This window comes from Condylura cristata, unplaced genomic scaffold (genome assembly GCF_000260355.1).
Source record: "Condylura cristata isolate star-nosed mole 26May11 unplaced genomic scaffold, ConCri1.0 scaffold00001, whole genome shotgun sequence".
In the NCBI taxonomy this organism is placed as follows: Eukaryota; Metazoa; Chordata; class Mammalia; order Eulipotyphla; family Talpidae; genus Condylura; species Condylura cristata.
In genome coordinates, this window is record NW_004567102.1 from 85,985,982 (window position 1) to 86,001,453 (window position 15,472).

A 15,472-nucleotide genomic window follows, 5' to 3' on the forward strand; every position below is an offset into this window, starting at 1 on the left:
CCCCCACCGGCTAGGGCGGCTGTTCGGTAATTCTAGCTTCTCCACCAGCATCCCCGCTGTTCCAGTGTCCCCATACAGCTTCCATTTATTATGGCTCCCACACCTCAGCTGGGCTTTTCAGGTCTCTACAGGCAGCTGTTAGACGCCCTTCAACCTGGGGTGGGGGGCCCTACCTTCCCCCCACCTTTGTGCCTGAGGCCACACTGACTGTGAGCCAGCCATCTCAACTCATGAGCCTTGGGGCGGGCTAGGCAAGGCGAGCGAAGGCCGAAGGAGTCACAGGATTAGAATCTGGCTCTAACTGTCTCGTAGCCACTATTCAAGTGGGCGGCTACAAGTCGGTGCTAGGCACCACAGCCGCTCCTCTCGCGGCCGGAAAGTCTCCGAGAGGGCGCGCACCTGCCGACTCCACGGGCACCACGTGCAGTTTGATCATGCTGCCTATGGAGGTTGGCCGCGTCTCCACGAAGTTCAGCACCTGGAGGTTTCTGTCTCTAGCCAGCTCCAGAAAGTCATCGTGTAGTGCTTTGAGTGCAGGAGAATCTGTAAAATGATCGAAAACAGGGCTGTGACCAACTGTGTTGACCCGACTCAGATGCGGAGAAGTCGCAGATCTGATTCGAGAAGGCGGCTTGTCACTGCCCTCCTCGGAGGCGTCAGGATGCGGGCAGAGGTTCACAGGGATACACAGCTCACTGGCAATGTGGAGTGATGCTTAGAGCAACTTAGCAAATACCTTTGAGGATAATACTAAATCAGCGCCACATCTGAGCAAAGGCTCGCTGGTCAAACGGGGGTACCACAGCAAAACCAAGCCCAAACTAAAAATGTGCCCCGATAGTCTAGCGAATTCTCACGCAAACGATGATCCAATCCAGTTCGGTTCCCTCCCCCCGGGGGACTCTGCCAGGTAACCCCCCCGCATGAAGAAAGTGAGCAGTTACCCTTGCTGAGTTCTTTGACTTCCAAAGAGGGAAAGAGAAGATAGCGAGCGTTAACAGAGTACTCGGCCAGGTGGGAGCCGTGGTGCGGGACACTGTAAAAAATGATGCCGCGGGTGTTATTTACAACGGCATTCATTTCTGGCTTCTTAGAGGCTTCCAGCAGCATCTTTTTGACAAGAAGACCTGCCACAGAGAAGAAGAAAACACATAGCCAAGCTTCTTCCCTTCCCGCCACCATCTGAAACAGGCGAGACAGGAACTGAGGAAGGGACAGACGCCCTGTGGAGATGCTTAAACCTAATTCTCTGTGGACTAGTAAGCAGGGGAGTCCTCCCGCCGCTCCAGAATGCGCAGTGCGCGCAGCCGCAGAGGCCGCCGGCACTGTGGCCAAAGCAGACCTCCTCACGGCTCCTGTCCCGCGCGGCCACCCCCAGCTAAAAGCAGGTCGAGCTGCTCCCGCCCACAGGCGGCGTCGGAAGCCGGCGGCGCCTGCCCCACGCAGCACCCAGCTTCCTGGAGAAGGACCTGACGGCGCCTTCGGCCCCTGCCCCCGCCCCTGGGCTGGCCCAAGGGGAACAAAGCTCACAGAGACGCCACGGAATCTCCGAGGCGCCGAGCTGTGTCCACCATTTTGTCTCCGCAAATTGCCCGACTCCAGCCGGCAACCTGGGTCTCATCGGCTCAGCCAGGCCCCGGCCGGATGGCCCGCGGAGGGGCCGGGGGGGCGGCGTGTCGCTCAGCAAAGCGGCATGTGGACGCCAGGGCCACTCCACCTCAGCAGGCTCCTGGCCCCTCCGCCCCCACCACACACACACTGGAGTGAAATGGACCCTCGGCGGGGCCAGGGAAGAGCAGCCAGGATGCTGAGGGATCTTTACAAGCCGGGCTAAGGTAAGCCGTTTGCTCGCTACCACCCTGGAAAGCACGAGGCCACCGCTCGCCCTTCCCGGGCCCGTTAGGAGTCGTCCCCTTCTGGAGACGCATGGAAGGAGACTAGTCATGTTTAACTGCTCGCTGTCAAACACATCAAGAGGGCAAAGTAAACCAGCTCCAGCGGCTTCGGGGGCCCAGCGCGGGGGACGAACTCGGGCGGCGCTGGCAGAAATGGAGACTTACCCCCCATGCTGTGGGACACCCAGACCACGGGGCGGTCCCCGACGCCGGCGGCTCTGAGCTTCCCCAGAAGTTCGTTGCTCCTGTATGCAATAGACTTCCTGGGCGCAATGAGGAGAGCAGGTGTGAGGGGCAGGTGTGAGGGAGGCGCCGGCCACCCCCACCCACACCCCGCCCTAACCCTTCCGGCAAGGAAAGGGCGCTGCAGTGTGCACGACCCTCGGGGGAGGGCCCCCGACACCACCCAGCTGGACCCCTCCTCTGGCCGTAATCCACATAATGAGGAACAGCCCCGCCCAGAGGAGCCTTCCATTTACTGACAGACTTCGCTGGAGCATTTAATCTGGGCTGGCAGTTTCCCTAGGCCCAGCTGGGCTCACACCAAGTGCCCCGACAGCGCGCATGGGACTCAGGTCCTCGCTCTCGCAGGGCCTGGAATGGAGACCAGGCTTATGTGACGTCAGCTGTCACGGCTGCGCAGTTCTAGCGCATTTATGCCATCAGCACTAACTTTCATCACTTTAGTTTGTTCTGTGGAAATACTAGAAACCTGCTACCATCAGAATTCAAGTAACTATGCTGAGAGGGAACTCCAGAACCATCTCCTCTGTAGTTTCAAACTGTTTAGCTGTACAATCTTCCTTCAAGATAAAGGCCAGTCAGAGCACGGCCAACGGCAGGGGGCTGGCAGGAGGTGGTGCCCTGGTGCCCCGGCTCCCCGGCCCGCAGCCCGTCCACAGCACTCATTAGCGCGCCCCGCTGCCGGCCTCCCCAGGCAGCCAGGGGACTGCGGTGGATGGACGGGGTGGCCAGGAGCGCCAGCTGCCGCCTGGGTCACGGCCCCGGAAGGCCAGTGTCCTGTATCCCGCCTAGAGGCTGTGGCGGGACCACAAACACCAGGGGCTCCCTCTGTCCCGCCGGGGCGATGCTGGGGTCGCCGGGTCCCACCGGGACCACAGCGAATGGAGCTCACCAGGGGCCCAACTCGGGCACTCCGTGCCTTACAGCAGCCACTCCTGAAGCAAGGAGAAACGCCAGTCCGCTTCCCTAAGAAAATCCTGTTTGTGGCGCCCAAAGTCCCTCCCTCCCGGGGCCCGCTGTGCCTGGGCCCTGCCCCCCTCCCAGCCCGAGCCCCCGTCACCTCTCCATGGGGCACCTCGCTCTCCAGTCACTCAGGCTGGTGTCATACTCCACAGAGATAATTCGGAGAGCGGGACAGTCTCTTGCCAGCCACGTCTACGTGGAACAGAGGCACAAAAGAACACGTGAATCTCCGGCACTGCAACTATGTCAAGTAATGGAAAGTCGTCACAAGGGCCTCTTGCGACAGTGGACGACTGGGGAAGCATCGCACTGGGGTGAAGTGTGGAGACACCAGGAAAACCCCTTCAGCCCTGCATCCGATTTCCTCTCCGGTCACTAGGAGGATCGGCATTTATGGCGTGAGGCCAGCGTGGGTTTCGGAGAATAGTTGGTCTCCGCTAGAGCTCAACGCAAGGCCTACTCGGGGCGACGATCAAATTGGGCTTTTGAAAGCATTTATGGCAAGCTCCGCCCTCAGGCCGGACAGCACAGTCCAGCAGTCGGCCTGAGGCTCAGGCACTAGCGCAGTCTCAGTTCTGTCCCTGCAGACCGGGGTCAGCTGTCGTCCCCATACTTCGCTGTCACCAGAGAGAAAGCACAGGACGCTCCTGCTGCTCCCGAGCCTTCATGCAGGTGACTGAGCAGCAGGCGACCAAGACCTGAAACTATTCACACACATCAGCAGCCTCTGCTCTCACTGACCTGAGGCAAGCCCCACGCAAGGGCTTCATCCCAGAGTTTAGGCTCTTGAGAAGAGAAGATGCCCAGGGGCTTTCGGTTTCTATCGTCATTAAATCAGCAACTACTAGGAATGCGATGCATTGTTTGGTGCATTGTATCTTTAACGGAAGTGAACGACTGGCCCTGCTCCTGTTTATATTTCCTGCAATATTCTTTCAGAATCTGGACCCGCGCCCTGTGCGAAGGCTACACAGCCCCGGGTGGCGAGCCCGCTGTCCATGAAACACCCAGGTGTCCTGAGAGACGGGAACACTGAACGGGAAAGGCCAATCTCGGCCCAGAGAGAAAAACAAGCAGGTCCCAGTGAGGCTCCACCTGCCAGGCTGCGTGCGGGGCCGGGGCCTGCCGGAGCCGGCTGCTCACCTTGGGCCAACACGTCGTGTACCTGGCTTCATCCTCCGGAATCTTCTCAAGTAAAGTTCGTTCATTGTCCTGCTGGCGCCACGTTTTAAACGCTGCCCCCATGAGGCCATGAATAAAAAGGACATCTGCTTTAATGGGCTGGCTAGTAGGCAGAGAGTTCAGAAAAAGAAGCAGAATAAATGCGTTATTGCTCTGGTAAGAATCTGCACAGCATCCTAGGGCCGGCGCTGGGCAGGCTTAGCTGACCTAAAGCAGCACTTGACTAAGGCAGGTCTGACCGGCGCTGCTTGGCTGAGGAGCCTATCGGGAGCCGCACACCACGTCACAGCATGCGCGCTGCTCTCTCGACAAAGACGCGTCGCCAGCAGGGCCGACTGCGTGAAGGGTAACGCGCGCCACGGTGGTGGCGTGACCGAAGGCAGGGCCACCCCCAACGAGTCCATGGGAATGTTCCCCAGATCCATACAGTACTGCAGAACTTAAATAAGAACGCGTGAATGGTTTCCAAGTCTATAGGCACTAAAGGGACTCCACAATTTATCAAGGGAAAAGGTAAGTAATACAGATGAGACTTAAAAGAAAACATATCTAAACATATGACCGTATTAATTTATTTACAAATTTCATTAATTTAGGAAATTCATGTCTCAGACTTGAAGGGTTTGCTATTTTCTGAGATACATTTTAAAGTCTCTAAGAAAAATCCAAACACTCAAATACTTTCATTGGGATCCTTTTTATATTTACTTTATCGGTAATGAAAACAACAATAAGAAGCACGAGTCAAATTTATCACAATTTAGGATCTGAGTCAACAGCAAGAAAAACAAATATAAACAAGAGGAAACAGCAAAGCAAACATTTCTGCAGAGTGAAGGGAGTCATCGATGTGAAAAGCCACCTACCGAGTGGAAGCAGGTACCTGCAAGCCAAGCACCCCAAAAGGGGTAATGCACAAAATATGGAAAGAACTCATACAGCTCAGCAACACATCTGATTTTAAGATGCTAGTGATCGGAACATTCTCTGAGAAGACCAGCGGCCGTGGGAAGACGCTCAGTGGCTCCGAAAATGCACGAGAAAATGAGACCCCAGCTCAGGCCTCGCGAGCGGCTCCTGTCTGAAACGCAGGCGAGGAGGACGGGGAGCCCTGTACTGTCAGGGTATGAGCTGCTGCAGCTATGGGTAAAAGGGCCTGAGGGGCCTCAGAAGTTAAGAGAAATGGCATGTGATACAGCAGTCCCACTTTTGAGCACTATCCAAATAGGAAAACATTAATTCAAAAAGATAGTGTGCTCCTTTTTCATTGCAGTGCTGTTTACAACCTGTGTGCCCACTGAGGGATGAATGGATGAAGAAGAGGAGGTAAGTACATGTTGTTATACACATATACATCTGCACACGCAATGGAATACTACCTAGTCATAAAAAAGATTCTACCTTGCCATTTGCATCCAACATTGGATGGACCTTGAGGGCTTATATGCTAAGTGGAATAATTTAAAGAAGACAAAGACTACATGATCACATTCATATGTGAATTTTTTTTTTAATGAAAAGGCCCAAAAACTCATACAACAGGTTGGTAGCACCAGAGGGGAAGTAGGGTTATGTTGGGGGAGCAAATGGTTAATGGGGATCAGCTATATGGTGACAGATGGAAACTAGACTTCCGGCTGGAAACATGCTATGGTGTATAAAGTTGTCTGGTTCTAGGGGTGCACACCAGTACTACCGCAATAAAAATCTCTCCACGACTTTTTCCCCAGTGCACTGAGTCCCTTGGGTTTCTAGGCCCAGGCTCATTCAGTTGCCTCCAGAAGATAACGCCCAGCTCCTTCCTGCTGCACAGACCGCTGGCACACTGTCAGGTCCACATGAGAAACGCAGTGATCAAGAAACACTCCCACAAAGCCTAAGTGGGACATGATATGAGAGTGAACAAAATCCCCGAGAAGGGTAAGTCTCCGATGTAAATGGCCTGACTAATGAACTCGTTGCCACCGTCACAAGGTGCTTCCACCCTTCCGAGGTTAGCACAGACAAGCAGTTCGGTAAAGAGGGCTCTTGGCGTCTTTGTAAGGTTTGTCGCTAACGTGAGGGTGCGGAAATGAGGCCAAATGTTAGCCCTGTCGGCCCCCACCCCCGAAGGCCCTCCTGTACGCTCACCTGGTGCGGTGCTGGGGGTGCAGCACGTACACGCCGTCGGGGTACTTCTCTCGCACCGTCTCGCGGTCCAGGTTAGCCAGGGTTCTGGCGGCGTGCGAGGCCTCCATAATTTGGGGAGATTTCATGGCTTCTGCCAGTATGGAGACCCAGCCTGGTGAAAAGCACGCACCTAAATAGCAACTCTAACCCACCTGATGGGCGAGTGGCTCCAGACTGAAAATGACAGGGCCGGGGTGCCCAGCCTGTCTGCCTACTCCGGAAAGCCCAGGCACCCCGGACCCACCCTGCCCCGGGCGAACTGGTCCCGGCACAGCGCCATGATGTCCCAGCAGGCCCCTCGGGTTGGAGGGAAGGTTGGGGTATTCAAGAGCCGTTTTCTCTAAATAGTCTGATAAACTTTGCAGTTACTAGAAATTAGGTCTCAACAGGTCACAAAATAAGATAATTTGCTTTAAGCAAGAATTATTAAACTCTGCTTTAAAACTCTATGTCATCTGACAGGTAATCACATTAACAGCTTGTAAAACACACAGGAATTCTTTCCGAACAATGAGCTTGCTGTAGAGACAGAATTCTTCTTTTGAAAAACCTGAGGTTCTGGAAAGAAAACTATTTTTTAAAGGAAGGTGGAGTATGAGCGCAGTAGGAGTCTATTTTTGTTGTTATTTAAAACTCAAGGAAGTAGAGCAAATATTACTGAAATTTGTGTGAAACCACAAAAGATCCTAAACAGCAAAGGCACCCTGGGGCCCAGCTAGCAGCCACTGTAGCACAAGTGTGATTCCCAGCTAGGGAGCTGACCCCATGGACACGGCCCTCTCCTGGCCCACCCACTGCTGCCCGCTTCTCCACTCTGTCTCTGGTGATTCTCTCACCACCACCCCCACACACTGGCCTATACCCCAGTTCTTGTATGCATAAGTCTTTTTAAAAAAAAAAAGAAAGAAAGAAAGGAATGGAGGTACTACACTCCCAGACCTCAAATTATATTACAAAGCAACAGTATCAAAACAGGATGGGTAGTTGATTTACATTTAATAAAGGAGCCAAGAAGATACAGTGGAGAAGTCTCTTCAACAAATGGTGCTGGGAAAACTGGAAAGCCACATCAAAAGAATGAAACTAGACCACCTGCTCACACCACACACAAAAATTAACTCAAAATGGATTAAACCTAAAGCCGTAAAACACACAGAAGAAAACATAGGCAAAGCATCCCATGACACTGGCTCCTAATTGTCTTTGGGAACTTGACTCGGAACAGCAGAGAAACAAAAGCAAAAATAAACAAATGGGACTACCTCCACTAAAAAGCTTCCGCACGGTGAAAGAAGCTAGCATAAGATAAAAAGACGCGCTGCTGGGTGGAAGGAGGTACTTGGACGTGGCTAACACCCCAGTCTGTGACGAGCACATACAACTCAACAAGGTGAAAACAGCCCACCCAAAAAGCAGGCAGAGGCGCTAACACAGCTCCCAAGGAGACGGACAGAGGCCGTCGGGCACAGGAGAAAGCGCTCACAGCCCCTACCAGGGAGAAGCCAGCCCCAGTGAGATCCACTCCTGCCCCCAGCATAAGGGCCACACACCACACACACACACACACACACACACACATGCTGACAAAGATGAGCGGGGAAGGCACCCTCATCTGCCGTTAGTGGCACGCAGACTGGCAGCGCCTGGGGAAAGCAGTCTGGAGGTGTCTACAACATGCAAACAGACCCCGCATCTGACCCAGCACCCCCACTCCTCGGCACCTGCCTACAGAATACAAACCTGAACCCGAAGGGATGTCTGCACCCACGCTCACTGCAGCGCCACTTACAGCAGCCCAGCTGTGGACACAGCCCAAGAGCTCAAGGAAGCGAGAAGGATGAGAAGATAGGGCGGAGAGCACCATGGAGTACCACTCAGCCATTAAAAAGGGTGAGCTCTTGCCATTTGCAGCAATATGCTCATGACCAGAGGGGCTGATGAGCAGAAGGGAAAAGACACACAGACGATTTCACTCATACTGGAAGGTAAAGACACAAAGGGAAATTGCAGACCAAATGCACTCTAGAAGTCTGACTGCAAAACTATTGGACAAAACGGGGAAGGGGAGCCCCACAGGGAGGCCAGGACCCAGTGGACTATGGAAGAGGATTACTGGGTTTTGCCAGTGGTATAGCATGGTAATATACAGTCACAGTAGAGGTGTGAACCTAACCCCTAAACCACACAGGGTTATAAACCAATAAACATAATTTTAAAAATTATGTGGCCAGAAGATTCTGGTGGAGAAAACCAGTCACAGGGAATAAAAGCTTGAATGAGAGGAGGGCCAGAGCCAAGATGCTGCTCTGTTTAGGCGGAGTAGAGCCAGGCATGGCTGGGAAGCAGAAGGCCAGCCAGGGGCGGGGGAGGCCAGTGGAAATGAGAAGGCAGGCTGGGCTGGAGAGGCAAGGTGTTCAGGGGGCTTTGGCAGCACTGAAATCACCCAGCGGGGCCGGTTTCAGTTAAGGGGAGGGTGAAATTTTTTAACATAAAATACTAACCTGACCAGTCTCTGTCCTGCTTTGAATTCTTTAGTCTCTATCCAATCAGTGGACTTGAAAACAGGGAAACAGAAACCACGCAAAACAAAGTGCACAGAGCAGAAACATACAGCTCATGGAATTAAAAAAAAAAAAAAGCAAGCTGTACTGTCTACATTACGGAAGTCTCGGGAAAGAGAGCCCGAAAGGGACACAGGAAAACATGTGAAGACAGAGGACTTCCCAACCGGGTGGAAGCATGAACCCGCACGTCCAGTCAGCTTGGGCCCTGAGCAGGTCTTTAAGGGACCTGTAGGCAGTTGACAGTCTGGTTGCGTAAAACCAAACAGAAAGATCTTAAAAGAAGCCAGAAAGGTACACTCCCTGCTGAGAACAAGCGTGGGGAAGAGACGTCCCAAAAGACCAGTCTTCAGGGGGAGATGACTTCTTTACAGTGCCCATGGAAAGAATAACAGAATTACTTATCCACAGAAAACAAATCTTTCCCTGGATAATAAAAGGGGGAGGAGAAACATTCTCAGAAAATAAAACGTGGCAGCATCTTACCAGCAGACCCAGGCCTTTGAGTAGGCGGGAAATGATTTCACATGCAAATTTGACATACAGAAAAGAAAGAAGCGCAATGGACATTATAAATATGTAAAAAACATTTATCTTCTCCAAACCTGCCCTGAGTGTAGAAGAGCAACAGGACATCGCAGCCCGTGACGCGGGGAGGCGGCAGCCGAGGCCAGGGCACAGCGGGCCGCCGGCAGAGAGCCTCACGCTGCCGCCGAAGGGCCCGCGGGCGCGAACTCAGGCGCGCAGAGCGGCCGGGGGGAGCGCGGGGAGCGCGTCACAGACCGCCCCCCGCCCTAGGCCACGACGCCCCGAGGACCCCGGCCGGGCCACCGCGCGGGAAGTCGGTACCTGAGCACACGATGGGGGCGTGGAGCCGCTCGTTCAGCGCCATGTTCCCGACCACGCGCAGAATGTCCCTCTGCACGCTGGGGCAGTCCCTGTGGAGCCTGTACAGCCGCTGGAGCAGCTGCAGGCCGCCGCCCGCTTCGATCTGGTCACAGTGCGAGGCGATCTACACGACAGACAGCGGAAGCTCACCGGGCCGCAGAGCCACGCGCGTCACGGGGCCTTCGCGCGGCCTCTGCCCCCGAGGTGAATGAGCCAAGCCCACCTCCTGCCCGTCCCCAGAATCAGGGCGGGCAAGGCTACCGGACTTGGGAAGTTTCTGTTCTTTACCTTACCGTGCCTCTCTTGGCTGGCTACAGCCCGGTAATGTCACTATTACAGCATCGTTGCCGTGATGCTTTGACTTTGATGCTTGAGAAACCTTACAGTAGCCTGCCCAAGTCTGCCCCTGACGGTGGAACAGCCCCGGGCTGCTTTGGGGAGAGCTGCCGGCGGGGAGCACGCCCCCACAGCCACTGCTCAGGTCTGCAGCTGCCGGGCTGTCAGAAAACTCAGGAGGCAAAAAATTTTTAAAGGGAAAAAAAGTTGGGGCTGAGTTTCTAATAGAGAAAAGGAGAGGGAGGAACACCCAGGGAAACTCGGGGTGCCAGTGTGGGAGTTGGGTGGCAGCGACTCATTCTGCTCGGCCGGTCACCACAGGCCCTTGTCCTGTCACCTGCCACTCTGACTTGAGTGATGGCCTGTGTATACGACAGGCTTTAGTCTGAATTTTCATGAAATGTCACACTTTAAATACAGTAAAAAGACACAGCAAGTGAGGCTAAAACTTGAGACCCGAGAAGAATGGGGAGACGACTTCCACTCACTGTACTTTGTACTGGATACAACTACTGTGCAGAAACTAGTGGTAAGTCACATAAACCCAAGCTAGTTTCTCAACTGCAACACTTGGCTGACTCTGCTAGTGCACAACCCCTAATTCCACTGCAGGAAGGCACTAAAGTTGGCAAGAAAGCGCCTCGCTTCTCAGGCAAGACCAGCGGCCCCCGAAATCCAGCTGGAGAACACGGGCGCTCTGCAGGCCAGCGCTGATCGATGCATCAGCCCCAGAGGAAGCCTGTTAAAAACGCAAACTCCTAGACTCCTGGCTAGGAGCAAGCGGAAATATGCATTTTTAATACACTTTCTGGTTGGCTGATGCCTTGATGCTTGAGGCGCTTTTCTCTTTTAAAGCAAACTGTGCTCATGACTGGAAAGTTGTCACAATGCCAGAAAGCTTCAAAATCACTGATAGTGGCTATAACTAAAAGCCAAGAATCACCTAAACATTTCCTTCTTTTCTCTATCTTTGCCATATCTAGGCACTTTAACTGGCACTTGCTACCTGACTTCACTTGCTAAGTGATCGGGATGTAGACCACAGCATAACCGACAGGTAAGTGCAGACCTGCACAGCAGACTGCTTTCTTTATGTGCGACCGAGGGTAAGTCTGTTTTTAAAAATCCTGAGCAAAGGGAAATTCATGCACTGTTGCTAAATCATGATATCAATGTTAACAATTAAATGGGCAGGAGCAGAAATTCTTAAACTAGCAGAAAGCTTTTTTTTTCCTACAATAAATGAGAATTATTTCTTTGAATAATAATTGAGGATTAGCTTCCTGGTCTATAACTCTTTTGATGCAATCATAGGGAAAAAAACATAAGGATGTAAGTTACCTCAGAATGTTTCACTAAAGCTTCTAAACAGAACATTTCCACTGTGACTGAAGGAACTTCTCCAAAACTTTCGGCATAAGGAAGTCCATTTCCTCCAAAACACCATAAGCCGCCCTAAAAGACAATTAAAATTTTTACTGAAAAAGTGAATTTGTTTAACAGAAAAAAATTCTCTGGTGTAGGAATCAGCATTAGAAAGGATTAATACATGACCCTCAAAATGTTTTGGAAACTTATAGGCTGGTTCAGTTTATAGCAGCCACTGCTTACAAGGATAGAAAACATGGACTTCGGCCCAGAAGAGAGTGATCTCTGAGTCTCAATCTATTCCTCGGTCTCTTTGCTGTTTCCTCTAATCCGAAGCACGAAGACAACGCAGTTTCTTTATCAAGAAAAGTCTGAGATTGGCCACAATACTTTAGTTTGCTATTACTTTCCAAATTATGCTAATAGAGTCTACTTAAAGTTTATCAATCAAAATAATACAAAAGAAAAAGGCCTTATTAGAAAACTTTTTAATTGATTGGTCATGATCATAGAGCTTTCCAATTCTTCCGATGCTGAAATTTAAGTTCATCTGGAAAAACAACAAGAGGAGTGAAAACTTCCTAATGGCTGTCAAAACATAAGAATAAACTTCAACTTTTAGCACAGATCGAGCACTAACGTCACCTGGGTGCCGAGATCACCCACAAGTCAGTGATGCAAACCCCCAGCAGTGCTTTGGCCAAATGCGCAACAGTCATAAACAGAAAGTTCTGAGGACAAGAAACAGAACACGGCCACAGCACAGAAGCCCTCGCCCGCACTGCTCATGCCCAGAAACCACACAAAGGGACACAGCTCACGGCTCAGACAGGCGGGAGACAGGTCTTGTCATCGCTGGCCACGGGCACCATCAACAAGGCGACTTCTGTGGAGCACAACCAGCGGCCGCCCTCAGAGCCGCAGACCCCGCGCCCTGCAGCCCCCGACCTCCAACCAGGCGGCCTCGGGAGCCGGGGTGGGCGGCATCTTCCACCCGTTTGAGGTAGCATTGTTGGTAAGAACAGAAAGTAGGAGACCACGCCGTGCCCACCCGTCGGGAAAGGCGGAATGAAGATGTGCCAGGACGCGTGCAAGGCCTGCGCCCCGGTAGGCTGACAGCGCGCCCAGACCAGCCTGGGGCCAGAGGAGCGCGCACGGTGTGCCGGCCTGCAGGGAGTGCGTGGGCGAGGGGAGGCCGAACGTGCAAGGAAGGCCCACTGCTGGTCTCCTGGGCTTTGGACTCGAGCACGGGCTACCTGCGGCACACGAGGACGGCCACAGGCCGTTTCTGAAATAGGCATGCGCACACAGCTGAGGCGCCGTGTTTTCTACAGCGAAAACGACTCATGGTTTCTGCTTTTCGAGTGATTGCATACGCCCACCATTCAGTGAACCTAGTAAATGTTCACGATGTTTGGCCACTCTAGAATTCTTCATGTCTCCTCTGATACAACCTATTTTTCCAGGTTTGAAGACGCTCAGATGACAACATGCACCTGAAGGGGTGTCAGTCCCCCTGAGTCATACACAGTATTGTAAACCGATGCCGCAGTAAAGCCAGTAAGGTTCAGATGCGCACTACGGATCACAGCAGAGTGCCAGGAGCTGCACTGACAGCCTTCCTCCCCCAGCAGGGCTGAGGGTAGCCGGGCCTGGGAGGCTGGGGCGGGAGGGCACTCTCCTTAAAGATCCATCACTACAACCCGCCTCTCCCACACCCTCCCCACCTCTGCGGGGCATGGAGAAGCTGGGATGAAGGGGCGAGGGCCATCAGCGGCGACCTGAGGCACTGACCACCTAACCTGGTGGTGCACAGCATGGTTGTGCCAGGAAGAGACCACCCAAGTCAGACTAGACCTGCTGAAACAGCCTGTTGCCCTGGCTCCCGGATGAAAGCATGAGAGCCGAAGGGAAGGCCCCAGGGTCTCCCAGGTGTGACATCAGCTGCACAAGCGACAACGAAAACACACACACAGACTGAGCTTCAGCAAAATGTAAACTACAGAAGACGTTATCAAGTAGAGTGGGTGAAATCTTTACAATTCATATGTCCGACAAGGGATTTGTATCCAAAATAGAGTTCTTACAACTCAACAGTAGAAAAACAATGATACATGGGCAAGGATTTGATTGGGTATTTTTCCAAAGATATAAAATTGCCAGCCAGCATAAAAAGATAACCTGTGTCACTAACCACTAGGAAATGCCAGTCAAAACCAGAATGCACCCCATGCTTGTTGCTGCTTTATTTACAATAGGAAAAACATGGAATCAACCCAAATACCCAAAAGTAGAAGACTGGATTAAAAAGACCTGGTACATATACACAATGGAACATTACTCAGCAATCAAAAAGGTAAACTCACGCCTTTTGCAGCAACATGGATGGAGCTGGAAGGGATTGTGCTTAGTAAAATAAGCCAGAATGAAAAGGAAAAAGAATGGATGGATGGTTTTCACTCATTACAGGAGTATAAAGGACCAGGGGAGAAAATAAAAATAATGAACAACTATATACCATAGATATTTAATGGGGGTGGAGTGGGGAACAGGATCAAAAATGGTATTGGGAGAGAAGTGTACTGGACTATGGTGATGGCACATGGATGATTTGGTGATGAGATGCCCACGGGGATTACAACTGAGATGGAAAAAGGCACAAAATAATGTAAAAATAAACTATTATCAAAAAAAAAAAACACCAATGGGAGACAGGAACAAAAGACCAGCCCTGCCCACGGTTGACAAGTGCTGGCGGCGCTGAAACCCGCCTGCATTCGAGTGGGAATGGAAAATGGCGTGGACGTCATGCACACAGGTTGGAAGGGCCTTGAGAAGTTCACCACGGCGTCGCCACAGAGGCCCGCAGGTCCACTGCTGGAATCCACCCAAGAGAACTACAAATACCCACGCAGGACCCACCCTCGGGTGCTCAGACCATCACTCACAGTCGCCACTGAGTGGAAACCCGGGGTGGCCTGCCGAAGGGCGAGCAAGCCAGATAGCTCACCACGCAAGGAGCGTGGGTAGCCACACAGGGAGGCTGCAACGTGGCCGAGCCTCGACCACATTATTCTTATGTGAAAGGGGTTGGCCACTGAGCACACCCTGCCGGATAAAGCTCATCCCTCGAGGGGTCACGCGCCAACGGGCTCAGGTTTCCATCTTGGCAACACGAGCATCTCCTGGATTTAAACGTGGTGATGGCTGCCCCCTCTGTGAACACATGAGGCCCAGTAAATTCCATGTGTTTACAGGGTGGGTTTTGTGAATTGTGCTGACAGCTCAGTTAAGTCTTGCCCAAAACACCTAGCAACTGGAAATGTCATCATGAAATTAAGGCCTTGTCGAGAAGGTGCTGTTCGGGTCCGTGACTCAGGAGCCTGGAGCGAGGTTACCTGCTCGGCCTCCAGGAAGGACGCCGCCGCGTGTCCGGGGCTGGGACCCTGACACTGTCTCTGCTAACACCCAGGTGTAGCGCTCATGGGCAGGACAGGAGAATCTTGTCATGAGAAGACGAGGTGCTTTCGCAGCCATCCTGGGGACAATTCAAAGGGATGACAAGGCACCCCAGGAGGGCTTCCCAGCCAGCCAAGAAGCACCAAGAAGAAAATGACGACTATGGGTCTGGAGCAAAGCCAGGCCGGACCCAACGGGGAATATAAAGATACATGCAGGCGAGCATGTCGCATCATGGACCGGTCCCTCATTTCTCATAAAAAGGTGATAAAACATATAAATCACTCAACTGGGGGAATGTAGAATATGTCTGAAAAAAGTTTACTGAGAAAATACCTTCCCCTCACTGAGTGGGTTACTGTGGAAGTGACGGTCGTCTTGGCTTTTCTCAGAGACAGGAGCGTTTCA

At 52.4% G+C, this 15,472-nt stretch overlaps 1 protein-coding gene across 1 annotated transcript in view; it reads right to left on the reverse strand.

Moving 5' to 3' along the window:
- SERAC1 (serine active site containing 1) overlaps positions 1 to 15,472 on the reverse strand; it is a 34,014-nt gene that overhangs the window by 3,779 nt on the left and 14,763 nt on the right. The window contains exons 7-15 of the mRNA XM_004674159.2: positions 12,436 to 12,491; positions 11,579 to 11,692; positions 9,863 to 10,025; positions 6,414 to 6,564; positions 4,245 to 4,386; positions 3,199 to 3,293; positions 2,061 to 2,158; positions 945 to 1,127; positions 400 to 543 (exon numbers count right to left, since the gene is read on the reverse strand). Of these exons, the coding sequence (XP_004674216.1) occupies positions 400 to 543; positions 945 to 1,127; positions 2,061 to 2,158; positions 3,199 to 3,293; positions 4,245 to 4,386; positions 6,414 to 6,564; positions 9,863 to 10,025; positions 11,579 to 11,692; positions 12,436 to 12,491 (1,146 nt within the window). The remainder of the gene's footprint in view (positions 1 to 399; positions 544 to 944; positions 1,128 to 2,060; positions 2,159 to 3,198; positions 3,294 to 4,244; positions 4,387 to 6,413; positions 6,565 to 9,862; positions 10,026 to 11,578; positions 11,693 to 12,435; positions 12,492 to 15,472) is intronic.